At 32.1% G+C, this 13,579-nt stretch overlaps 1 protein-coding gene across 1 annotated transcript in view; it reads left to right on the forward strand.

Annotated features, from left to right (window-relative positions):
- The window catches only part of LOC106467099 (helicase domino-like), a 94,605-nt gene that overhangs the window by 54,420 nt on the left and 26,606 nt on the right, over positions 1-13,579 (forward strand). The window contains exons 13-21 of the mRNA XM_022395218.1: positions 536-713; positions 2,378-2,514; positions 3,915-4,025; positions 5,409-5,603; positions 7,083-7,362; positions 7,664-7,888; positions 9,187-9,354; positions 10,018-10,142; positions 12,974-13,281. Coding sequence (XP_022250926.1) covers positions 536-713; positions 2,378-2,514; positions 3,915-4,025; positions 5,409-5,603; positions 7,083-7,362; positions 7,664-7,888; positions 9,187-9,354; positions 10,018-10,142; positions 12,974-13,281 — 1,727 coding nt within the window. The remainder of the gene's footprint in view (positions 1-535; positions 714-2,377; positions 2,515-3,914; positions 4,026-5,408; positions 5,604-7,082; positions 7,363-7,663; positions 7,889-9,186; positions 9,355-10,017; positions 10,143-12,973; positions 13,282-13,579) is intronic.

The following is a 13,579-nucleotide window of genomic DNA, read 5'->3' on the forward strand; positions in this document are numbered from 1 at the left end:
CCTGATTAGGGACAGTATTACAACATAAAGTGGGCTCCTAAGGACAACATCACAACATAAAATTGGATAATAATGGCTGGAGACGGCTTAAATGGGTAATAAAGAAAAATTTAAATATAATTTAAACATGACAGCAAATGTACAACGTTTCGACAAGGTTTTGATGACAAAACCTTGGCGAAACGTTGTACATTTGCTGTCATGTTAAACTTATATTAAAGTTTTTCTTCATTACCCATTTAAGCCGTCTCCAGCCATTATTATCCAATTTTATGTTGTGATGTTGTCCTTAGGAGCCCACTTTATGTTGTAATACTGTCCCTAATCAGGATTTTAATGTTTTTAATTTACATTAAATGGAAGAAAAAAACCAAATGGTCATAACAAAATCTGTATCCTCAAGTCATGACAAATAGCAATTAAAAGATAAGATTTTGGTTATTCTTACAATGTATTTTAATAGCACAAAGATTTCAATTTGTATATGGTATTTCGGTCATCTCTGATAGATGTTTGTTTATACTTTTTAATTCAGGTTTTTACGAAAGTTCCATTTCTTCTGAAGCATCAGTTAAGAGAATATCAACATATTGGCCTTGATTGGCTAGTGGCAATGCATGACCGAAAACTAAATGGAATTTTGGCCGATGAGATGGGACTAGGAAAAACTATTCAGACAATTGCGGTTCTCGCACATCAAGCATGTGATAAGGGTGAGTCGCGGTTCATAAATTTGCATAGTTGTAAAATAAGGCTTAAATTGAATCTTAAAATATTTTACTGAAATCTAGATATAACCCTATCGTGACGGGCATCATTTACTGAGCATGTCATGAGGTTTTAGTTTCTTACATTCAAAATTTTATTAATTTAGTTTTTGTTTATGTTATACCAATTAGTATAGCATAAAATCTTAGCTAACGATCCATATTTTAATATGATATAAGTTTTTAATTCTTAATTTGATAAGGCAATATTTAAAAAAATCCTTTATTTCCACTACTGTGGCACATTTTCTCTAGGCTTCCCCTCTTCTCTATTTTATTCACCACATTTCTAATAAGTATGAAATTCAACTAAATTACTCACTATAAAATTGTCATTGCTCAGACAAACCATAATTTTCATAGCCTTCAATTTTGTTTGGTTACAGAGCTATCAAATAGAAAATCAGATCCCTCTTGTCACATCTTTCAGGATTTGTTAATTGTTCACATCTTTAATTATATGTTATCTATAACCAATAGAAAGCCAAGGTTTTCATTTATCAAATGACGTATTGTATAACATTGTTTTCTGATAGTAGAATTGTCAATTTCACTGTTAGCACAAGCGTCGGTTACATGGGAAAGTTAACGATTAACTTGGATGAATTTGTAATGAATGGCTCTTGTTGCATCGTTAGACAGCCAGAACAATTGTGAGAGAGTTAGGGGAGGTTGTCTACTTTTTTGAATGTTATCAGTCTATGTTCTTTCGGGCATTATTTAATTAATTAAAAATTATTTATTGCATTACTACCATTAGAATAAAAAAAGTAAGTTTAATTGTCTTCAACAATCGATAGGAGGAAAAAAGAATATTTGGGTAAATACTTTATTTCTTGTTTTTCACATTTATTTGTATTTACTATTATAAAAGGAACTAAAATAAAAATAGGGATCTCTTTATATTAGTTAAGGTTAGATTAGGTAAAATGAATGATAGTAATATAACAAAAATGTTTCACAAAGCACGAATGGAGCAGCTCGTGGGTAATGTAAATCGATAGCGTAATGCGACCTCCACGTCTCCCAAGTGATTTATAAGTTATAATGGCACGAATAAAAGCTACTTAGGATAAACGAATGTAGTTTGATGTTACAATTTGAAATATTCTAGAAAGAAAAATAAGGGTAATTTAGTTTTTTTTATTGGAGAATACGGGTTTGGTCAAATTGACCAACGTTGTTATAGGGTTAATGTAGAGAAATTAACAGATAAAACCAAGCCTTTGAAATGTATTTAGGAGGTTTTATAGATTACACAAATCAAATCTGTGATTTTTGAGATGAAGAAAAGTATTTTTAATCGTAACACTAAAATCACTTTTCACACAGACTATCCAAAACAAATACTCAATATATTAATGGACAAATCATTTTAGTTTATTCAAAATAAATTGCTAAAAAAGATGATTTTTTGTGTGTGAAAGACTGCCAAATTGTGTGAAGATATACACACTATATTGAAAGTTAGTAGTATCAAATGTATAAAGACTTTATACGAGCCTCTGTTGAGAGTTAATCTACCAAAAACTGGAGTTAAAAAATATTGAAATTGGTAAGTGATATGTTGGCTTACTAAAAAGTTTGGTAAATTCTTCTTTCTTGTTTAGGTAACTGGGGTCCTCATCTTATTGTCGTGCCAACAAGTGTTATGCTGAACTGGGAAATGGAATTCAAGAAGTGGTGTCCAGCTTTCAAAATTCTCACATATTATGGAAACCCGAAAGAGAGAAAGCAAAAAAGACAGGTAAATGAAGGTGGATTTGTGCAGTAGTTCACGTGATTTTGTATTTTTTCTCCTTATCTTTAATACAAGTCATAGAAACATTGCATGTAATCCATTGAAGAGTAGGAGTGAATATCTTTATGACTGTATTGTTTATTGTAGGATGCGAGTTAATATATGTATGAAAGACATTAATGTTTTTGTGTGCTTAGGTGAGTATAAACAGAACAGTGTGTTTGAATAAAATTTAGAAAAATAAAGTAATTTGTAGAGTTCCTTTACAAATAAAGAAAAAAAATTGAAGTTATCTAGTATAAAAATTGGGGTACAGGCATTCTTCGCGTATGCACCATACATATTATGCCATATCGGTGCAGTAACCATCCAGTATCAAGGAAAACTTTGTCAGATATTGAAAATTTGAAATATTTAAAGAATAAGTTCTATATCATTACCGCAGTGGCTATTGTAAATAGTTGGAGTTTGACCAAAACGCGCACCACAACAAAATTCTACAAGTCAAAGATTGTTAATATAATTTTCAGAATATTGGCTTGTTTACCATTATAATCACAATATACAGTAGTAAAATACCCAGTGCAGAGAATAAAGATGTTGTTGCTGTTTAAGTTCCCACTTGTTTTCCTGATTCTCACCATTTAACTTCCAGTTTATATATACTAGAGTTAGAATAAGTTTTTATGCTTGAATTAGAAAAGTGGTTCATAATTAAAATATTTTTTAGGATATTTCTTACTTCTTGATGTAGAATGTAGTTTGTGTAGAAGCAAAATTCAGGATTATTATAAATTTAATGCATTAAATTTACCAAATTCAGAGAGTACAAATCTTGACCACATCTCTACTGTGAAATGGGCTGCTTTGAACGAGAAATTATGCAACTGCTTTGCATTTTCTGCCAAGTTTATCGACTCGACTGATATACCTTTCCACTTCTGATCCACTTCACATGTCGTACAACAATTATTGGAGAATAAATTATACTAAAAATCCTTAGAGGTTTTGCTCATTTTTAGCCAATCTGTTTTTTTTTCTGTTTTTTTTCTGCATGTTCCAGAGAAAAAAGATGGAGGAGTGTACGCTCTTTAAAATAATCCGCAAGACATTTAAAGTGTATTACAAGAGCTTCAAAAGTAAATCCTATTATGGACTGAGAGTGCACTTTTACTTGTATACTTTCACTGGACCTGTCGGGCTTTCACCAACGGCAGAGCTGGTCATGCAATTTGTTGCTCAGAAAATTAGTCAAATTGTACATCTTATTTATTATATAATAATTTGGCTACGGTCCTGTGTCGGACAATTACGGATGGAAAAGGTCTTGGGTATATATGTTAAAAATAATAAAGATTTTGGAGATTCTGTACAGTGAAGTTGATTTATATTAAACTTTGTTTCAGGGATGGACAAAACCTAATGCATTCCATGTGTGCATCACCTCTTACAAACTGGTAATCCAGGACCATCAGGCATTCCGCAGAAAACGGTGGAAGTATTTTATTCTGGATGAAGTAAGGACATTTGTCAAAAGTATATTAATAATATTGTTGAAAAATAAAAACAAAGTTAACTTATTAACAGTCAGAGATAAATATACCAACCCACTAACATCATGAAATCTTACACATTAATTCATTTTTGTACATTCGGATTAGAAAGAAGTTGATCTTTAGAAGCTAGTAAATACATTTTTAACTTCAACCTCAGCAAGGTTTTTTAAGTAAGAGTACATCTGTTTAGTTTGATAAATTCCAGTTTCAAGTTTTGATAGAACTATATCTTTAAGTAGTGCAATTCTTTTGTGACGTAGTTATTTGGGTGTTTTTCTTGGGAGCTTCCCGTACCTCTGTTTTTGTTGCCTATAAAGTTTAAATGAAGTAAAATAGAACAGTTTTTTTTTACTGTATCTAATGCAGTTGGTACTATTTTTATGTTCATGTGACTAATAGTTCGAAGATAATTATTTCTATCCATTATTCCTGTCAGGACTGGAGACACATTTCAGGTGTCAATAGCACAACTTCATATCGTATTTAAATATTGAAGTAATAATTGCCGCTTTTATTAAAAAACCTTTTTATTCTGTGGAATTGATATTTGATTATTGTATTGCATTTATTTAGCATAATTCACTAAGAATGTGAAAAAATTCTTCCAACTGATTACAAGGAGTCTCGTCAGTAAATAATGGATTTTCCACTTTTTATAGTAGTTTTCTACCCATCTGTGTAAAGTACAATTTTGGTTGAGTACTCTTTTTGTCTAATATAAATTAATTTGTAGTCATTAAAGATACTTAAGTAGAAAGTTTTGTGCATAGGACTTAAAAATTCCATAGAAATTAATTTAATTCAAAACCTACTGTTTATTATTTGTGGGAACACAATGTAATGTTTCCTATTCTCTGAACTGGTGGTTGTGTTTTATTTAACAGCAGTTTGGAAGAGTACGGTAACATATCGTACATGTAATTTTTGTTAACGCTTTTTTATAGAGAGGGTATGACTCTCTCTCTTAAGAATATTTTTAAGCATTTGAGGTCTTAAATTTCTGCCGAATTGATTTGTAATTACTCGGCAGAGCCGCTGATCTCGGAGAGAATTCTCTGAAAGAATACTGTTCTGGTTGCACTAGTGAGGTGCTTTTCAGACCATTTTTTTCAGAAACAAATACTTAACTGATTCTTTTAGATACTTATTGATATTCACTTTTAAATATATCTTGGAGATGTTTGATTTTATTGCCATTTTTAAAGAGGGCCATATATTCATATAACTTGTTTTGTGTGTGTGTTGCTCATTTCAAGAAGGGATTTTCGAAACTATACAATTATATTGGTTATTTAAATAAAATTGTATTTATTAATTGTTTTATTTCTTCTACCAAATATGTAGCATGTCAGTCTATGGGCCTTAAACCTGTTGCTGGCTGATCTAGAATTGTGCCTTACTGCTTTTGCTGCTCACCGTATTAAAAAGTTCCAGACATTACCACGATTTATTGAGGAAATTGATAGTTATCCTGATCCACCTCCCAAATGTCCACCTGGGAAAATACGCTTGCACATTCGGACATCCACTGCATCACAGGTAAGATAGATATTAACATTGCTATCTCGTTTAAACATACTTTGAGAACTTTCAAGACCATTCATCTTTATGTTTTCAGGTTTCAAAGGTTTTCTCCTGGGAAAAAAAAAAAAAAGTATCATTATAAGGTACAGTGTCATTAGCAAGGATTAGTGTTTGTACTCTTAAAGCATATTGTAAAAGCACATAAAATATAAAAGAAAAACCTGATTATACGAATAACCATGATAGCAACTGAATTCAGATTACCACAAATATACACCCAACAGTAACATCTGTTTCCATGTATATCATTCCATTTCAAAAATTGAATCCGAAAACTCTCCATTTTGAAAAATCATTTGTACGTTGCTCAGAATTTGGTATAAAACATTCGCAAGGGATTTATTACAAACAGTTGTTGCTTTAATTATTTTAAAGTAATTTGATCAGCTGATTTTAATAACCAGATCCAAAGTTTAAAGGCTGGATATGAACTCTTAAATAAGAGAAAGGCTTTATAATTAATAGAGACCAAAGACTTTCATAATATACATTGCTTTCGAGTTGTTGTTTATTTAACAAAAATTTCACAATAAAAGTCTTTGTTTTGTTTTTATTTAGCCAAGTACCTTTTATAGGGATGAAGACTTCTCTTAAATGATAAGAAGAGAAACAGGATCTCTTAAAAGCTCTGAAATCTTGTTAAATTAAACTTGTATATGTGCTTTAAAGCTTGAGAGATATTTTAGTAAAGACGTGTTAATCGTAGAAGACCAAATACTAGAACTCACTGTATTGTTATATTTATAGTTATATCTCGTTTTTTTGTTGGTTGTTTTTAATGCTTTTATATTGAGCATCTGATTTTTTACAGGGGGTTAATTGCACTTCTTAGAATGATTTGGTGACACGTTAACACTTGTACAGTGTCACCATTGTAAGCATATGGCTCGTGTTATAAACCTTTACTAAAAATGATGTTCATGTATCAAGAGTTGTAAACGATGTAGAGCCTAGGCACAATATTTTGAAGAAGAAAACCTTCGTAGTTTTCACTGTATTTGGAAAACCTTTGCAAAGTAGTACTTAGAACAGCACTGAGTGCCAAAATCACATTTCAACTCAGTCTGAGGTGTACTTAACCCTTTACTGCCTGGCATTTTGTGAGGTCATGTGGTCAATTAGTTATAAAGTAAAGATATAACTGAAGTGTTCAAATTAAGGAATTTTTACTAATATAAATATATATGTTTTGTTTATAGATAAAACAAGAAACTATTGAATAAGATTAGTATGAAAACTCTAGTAATACATTCTCTGGCAGTTGTTAGGGCAGTGCGTAAGAGAATAATGCTGCAAAGCTTAGTATTAAAGAGTGATTAGAATTAGTTTTCTCCCCCTAGCTATATTTTTATAGCATTCAGTATCTCTTAGTGTTGTTTTTGTTTTTAGGCATCTCTTACTAAATTTCATTATTTTTCACTTCTTTTTCATCAGCCTGCTTCAGGAAGAGCTTCTCCAATGACGGGTGTGCAGAATAGAGCTGTGTCACCTGCACCCCTCTTAAGACCCACTGCCCCAACAGTGCCTTCTAGGCCCATTGGGTTTGCCCAGCCCCAGTTAGCTGCAACTCAGCAGAGGTTACTGGTTTTAACTAGCTCAGGAAATGTAGTAGGACCATCTTCCCAATCCATCAGTCCTGTTGCTGCACTTGGCACTAGTCAGTCAGGAGCAGAATACACACTTCATCATATACAGAAAACTTCTGCTGGCCTAGGTAAAGGAACTTTGGATTTCAATATTGTATTTTGTTTTTATGGTACACTGTTCCAGTTTATACTTGCTTTGTTTTTCTTTAAAAAAATCACTTGAAATGTTATGAAATCCTAAAGATCTCATAAAAGTTTTCTGGAATGTTATCATTTGAATGTAGCTTGTGATTGGTTGAGTTTAGAATGTAGGGAATATTTCACCCGACGTGTGGTGTGATTATGTATTTTGTTATGGTAGTAGTTGCTATATTTACTGTAGTCAACTTCTGGATATAACTTATATAGAACATTTTATATTAATTTCAGTTGGAATTCCCGCAGTGTCTTCAAAATTAGGCACAACCCTTCATCTTCAACAAAACACACAGTTAGGAACGGGAGTGGCAACACCTTTTGGTATTGGAAGGCTTCTTCAGACACCATCTGGCCAACATGTACTTCTTACACCTGCAACTCCTACCATTTCTTCTGATCAGTCTGTACTCTCGAGTGTTGGGGCTACTGTCAGTCAGCAGTTAACACAATCTTCACGTGAGTTACATACCATGAAATTTTATCCTGGATTTTGTTACACTTGAAATGTTCTTAGTTTTGGCTATAAAATAATTCCTTTCATTCTTAAATAATTCTAAAACAATCATTGGAAATGACTGACTGTATGGATTTGTATTGCCTCATTATTTCACGAAATGACCAGTTTATACTTTACTGGCCTAATCATTATAAATATAGACACTTGTTTAGGGTATCTGTCTAAATAGTCTGTGAAATTACTAGTTAAGATGGCATGAGTCTGATTATCCTAGCCCCCAAATCACTCCTCTGGTTTCAGGCCATCAAGAAGGTTGTTATTTTACATATGGTTGTATGGATATGGCTGATCTGGACATCACCTTGTACTAGATGTGTGTGTATATGTATAGACACACTATATTAATTGTTGTGGAAGTTACTCCTTGCTGTACAAAAGTTTTCAAAAACTAATGTTATGATGTGGCATGAGCTTGGAGACGTTCAAGGTTCTCTTTGATAGAGCTGTACATAATTTATTTAAGAATAATAAGAGTTAACTTTTACAAATAGTGAAATTAATTATATATTTGTTAGGCTTAACTATATCTAAGACATTGAATTATTTTTAACAAAGTGAGCTGGTGCTTATCATTAAGCTTTTAATTTTATTATTGCTAACAGGCAAGTGTAAAACGTAGCTTTTGGGTCAACTGTTAAATAACAGCATAGTATAAAACTGTGCAACATGGTGCTTTTTTATTTTATTATAAATAATAAATTTATCTCCCCGTTGATGTAAAAAAACCTTATTGCTTTTGTTCCATGCAGTAGATGTGAGAAAAGCATTGCATTCTGGTGTTGGTATAAAAGAAACACTTGGCTTTGGTCATGGTCTTGTGAAACTTGTATTAAGATTTAAAGTTTGCTTTTACGATGGAGTACGAACTTTCAACGAAGGTAAGGGGGTTGGAGTATAGAAAGTATGCGAGTTATATATTTGTTATAAGTTGCAGCTGACGTAAAGTTCTCAGTTGTCAGAAATGTGTTTATTAGGAAGTCCACTAACTGGATGCTAATTTTGCTAAAGAAAACATTGAGACCTATCACCCAGCTAGTTTTTGCAACCAGCACTTCTGGCTCTCTACTGGTCTCGTACAGAAATATTCTCCTGATCTCATCCTCTGGCTGTAGAAACATGCTGTCCAGACAGATGATCAGGGACAAATAAAGACTGTTGTGTGAAGCCTGTATGATTAGTTTTGGGGGGGTAGAATACTTAAAATGTTTCTTAACAATTACTTTATGGAACTTCGTAGGATCACTTCAAGATGCCCTGAAAGAGAAAGTAATATCCTCAACGGCACCAGCAACAACAGTGTCCACTAATGTCGTCCTTAACCCAAGCACACCTGCAAGTACTTCTGCTGGAAAACCAGTTCTGAAAGTAACCCCTTTAACTGTTGTTACTCAACCAGCAACTGCAGGTTTGTATTGACTAAGTGAATGAAACATTCTCTTTGTTGATGTGCATTTGAAAATCAGTAGCAGTGCTTAGAGATAGTTGTATTATAGATTAATGCTGTCTTTAACTTTTGTTCTTTCATCTCGTGTTAACCATTGTTCCCTAATAAATTTCGATCCCACTGGAAGCACTTAGATTCTGGGTAGATTTGTTGTTCGTGGTCAGTGTTTTGTAGACTGAATATAGAAGTGTTTGGCCAGACTAGTTCCTTCAGGTAAAAGAAAATCAATAAATATCCATCATGACCAAAATGATATGGTGGATTTGTCAATCATGTCTAGCTTTGGGTTACTGTGAGTCACAGTTATTCCTGCATAAGTTGGACAGAGTCATTTGTTACTTAAAAAGTGTTTAACAGCAGCCACAGAATAAATTAAAACTCCTTAGTTATAAATGTTGTAAGAAACACTGAAAAATGTCACATACAATGTTGCTAAAAAAAATGTACATGGTAATACACACACACACACACACACACAAAGACTGTAAAAAATTAAATTCTTAGTTTCAGAAATGTATGGGTCTAACTGATGAATGGTGACAGTTATATCACTTGTGAAAAACTGGTGTTGATAGGTGTACAGAGTCGAGTATTCAACATCTGTATGCTGTGCAACTCACAAAGTTCAGTACCAAAGAAGAAGAAATAAATTTACTAATGTGACTCCATCTAAACCTGTTACTTGTGGAGACACCTCATCGTCTGTGGAACAGAAAATGGACAACTCCACGAAGCTCTTATTTCAACTCGTAAGTTTTTATGCTTTTATCAAATGTGAATTATGGATTCATTCTGATGCTTTAGTGTCTGGCTAGTTAAATATAGTATGAGTAATTAAAAGTAATAAACCATCTCTTTTATAAATGGTATTTTTGTTTATAAGATTAGAAATTTGTGGGTGGGTGGGTGCAGTTTTTAAAGGCTTTACTCTGAATTACAACTTTTTAATGGTACGTGCCATTTATTTTCTCTATATTTCTCACAGCTGTCATTTTAGTCATAAGTTTGTAAAAAAACAAATTTATGACTATTTCTGGTTTTGATAATTTGCAAGCGCTGACAGAAATAATACTAAAAAGTATCAAACATATCAGTAAATGCACATTCAAAATTAAAAATTTTTATCAAGTGTTTTAGTTTTCAAACATTTGCACACTAGATTACTTTATTATCATGATGTATGAATAATCTTTGCAATCAAAACCCAATTTTAATAGTATATAAGCTTTAAGGCCTTAATTTTATAAGGTAATATTTTAAAAAATTCACAATTTTAGATCGTATAAGAATTGTGACATTTGCTCTCTCGGTTTTTCCCTCTTCTCTAATTTATTTACCACCCTTACAAGAAGAAGAAAATTTAACGAAATTACTTATTAAAGTATTGTCATTGCTCAGACAAAGCATATCTTTTATAGACATCAATGTTATTTAGTTACAGCGACATAAGATAGAAACTCAATCCACCTCTTGCCATGCCCATCTCTTGTAAATTGCCAGTAGTTCCCTGTAATGTTATATTGCATTGTTTTCTGTACAAAAAAATTGTCCATTTTGCTTCCAGTTGAAACTTGATTCTCACAGGAAACACATCGATGAACTTGAACATAATTAGAAAGTCAGAAAAATTATGATAGTTATTGAATGCTGTCTGCTTTTTATGTGTTGTTATTTTCTGTTCTTAGGTGCATTATTTTGTTAACCCTCTCCAGACGGGTCAAAGGCCATGTCATCTCATTTGTTGACTTGCATTCAAAATTTTATTGAACTACTATTTCATGAATTTCAATAAGTTTGGTATCAAACTGGAGATTATAATTCAAAGTTTAGTATCATACATTATTTGGTTTCTTAATTTAAAAGTAAATATTAAAATATGCAGTTTTTGTGCATCATATGGTATGTTGATTGCAGCACTGGTTAAAATTAGATATTTGTGATGTCAAAATGCTAATTCTATAATCTCATACAAATTAGGAACTAAAATTGCTGATATTGACAAGCTACAATATAAAGTAACCTAATATTTTTACTGTTTGCTGATATATCAATCGTACTGAATCAAACACAGTGGCTTGACTCACCTCTTTCCATTTTTGGAAAATGTTCTGATGCATAAAGGTATTTATCTTAAAATGAAAATTACTTTGCATGTTGGATAGGCAACATGGAGGGAGGAGGCATGAGAAAAACATTGCTTAACCAACCTTAAGACTTAATAAAAAAATTAATATTTTGTGTATGAAACCATTGTATAATATTTACTGATAATCTGCTAACGAATTTAAAAGTTATAGCATAAAGACTATAACAAACACAAAATGGTTATGATGTCGGTCCCAGGGGCTGAGCATGTACTGAAAGAGCTAAATAAAAAGTATAAAGTATAAAAAAAGTATGGTTAAATTTCATTGATAGTCGACGGCAAAAAGAAAAAAACCCAGGTAACTACTGTATTTATTTTTCATGTATATTTTATTCATTGTTATACAAGTAAAAATTAAAAACTTTTTAAGTTTTAAGATTAGATTTATTAAAATAAAGAAGAAAAAAATATTGACAGAGTATGCTCATGAGTAGCCCAGCCTGTGGCTTACACAATTTGATAGGGTAATGTGAACTATATGTTCACTAAGTGATTTACAACTTGGAAGAATTGTTAGTTAGAGACGATTCAAAGGGCAATAAAATAATAACAAATAGTAGAAACAGATGTGTACTGTTACGAGTTATAGCTATTTAGGATAAGCAAGTGTTTCATATTACAATTTGAAGTCATTCTAGAAAGAAAAAAGGGGTAATTTAGTTTTCATTTGTATTTGGGTGGTGGGGTGGTTATGAGGTTGGTCAAATTGACACTAATCTCATATAGAGCTATTGGTTGAGAAAATAACATGAAATATAAAGTTTTATTGAAAGAAAATGTTTAGAATTTATTTAGAAGGTTTTAGAGATCATACAAATGAAATTTGACACTTTTTAGATGAAGAAAAGTATTTTTAATATTGACATGAAATTCACCTTGAACTTGGAGGAGTCAACATGTTGACTTCATATAGTCATGGAGAAATATTTAGTGAAAATACTTCATTAAAAATTCTGATTTTTTGTCTACAAAAGATTTATGCTTATCGAAAGCTTATAGAATTTTGTGAATATACATAAAAGATATAGCATAGAAACTATAAAAGTCAATTTGGGGGTCACGAAATCAGGCAGTACAACTGAGTCCGTAGCAATACTTTAAGTGGAAAGAGACAGTTTAGTCAATTAACAAATTTTATTTATTTTGTTGGTTCCAGTTACTTTTATAATTTGGCGTCACGAAATCAGGCAATGCAACTGAGTCCGTAGCAATACTTTAAGTGGAACGAGACAATTTAGTCAATTAACAAATTTTATTTCTTTTGTTGGTTCCAGTTACTTTTATAATTTGGGGGTCACGAAATCAGGCAGTCCAACTGAGTCCGTAGCAATACTTTAAGTGGAACGAGACAGTTTAGTCAATTAACAAATTTTGTTTCTTTTGTTGGTACAAGTTAATTTTATAATTCAAGTATTTATTACTGATTTTTTTCAGAAATCCTTAGAAGGAAAGAAGAAAGATTTTCGAAAGAACAAACTGAAGCTTCTAGGATATACAAATTCCCAAAGGTGTGCAGCTTGTCCTATTTACGGCCATGACCTTGTAGAAGCTGTAACTGTTACCAATGATGTTCGTCAGTGCCCTAAAGGGAGACCTTGGGGAGGAATGGGTTATGTGAACTGTCAGAATGCTCCATTGACTCTTCACAATCCCAGAAATCTCTGGCATCAGACACAAACGCTGAATGAGATGGTTTACACTCCAGAGACACTGCTCAGTGAATTACATGATGTTATAAGTAGGTAAGTAATGATGGTGTGCAAGAAACCTTTATTTTCAACTTTTATGAACATTTGTTGTAATTGTCTTTACAGCAAGAGAGAGAGAGAAAGAAATATGAACTGTAAAAACATTATTTGAACAAAAATGACAAATAAAGTATGTCCTTAAAGCTAAAGATTGCAGTTAAAGTACATCCTTAACGCTCTGTTACAGTAAAGATAGCAGATAAGGTACATCCTTAAAGCTCTGTTACAGTAAAGATAGCAGATAAGGTACATCCTTAACGCTCTGTTACAGTAAAGATAGCAGATAAAGTAC

This window comes from Limulus polyphemus, unplaced genomic scaffold, assembly GCF_000517525.1.
Source record: "Limulus polyphemus unplaced genomic scaffold, Limulus_polyphemus-2.1.2 Scaffold2488, whole genome shotgun sequence".
Classification (NCBI taxonomy): Eukaryota; Metazoa; Arthropoda; class Merostomata; order Xiphosura; family Limulidae; genus Limulus; species Limulus polyphemus.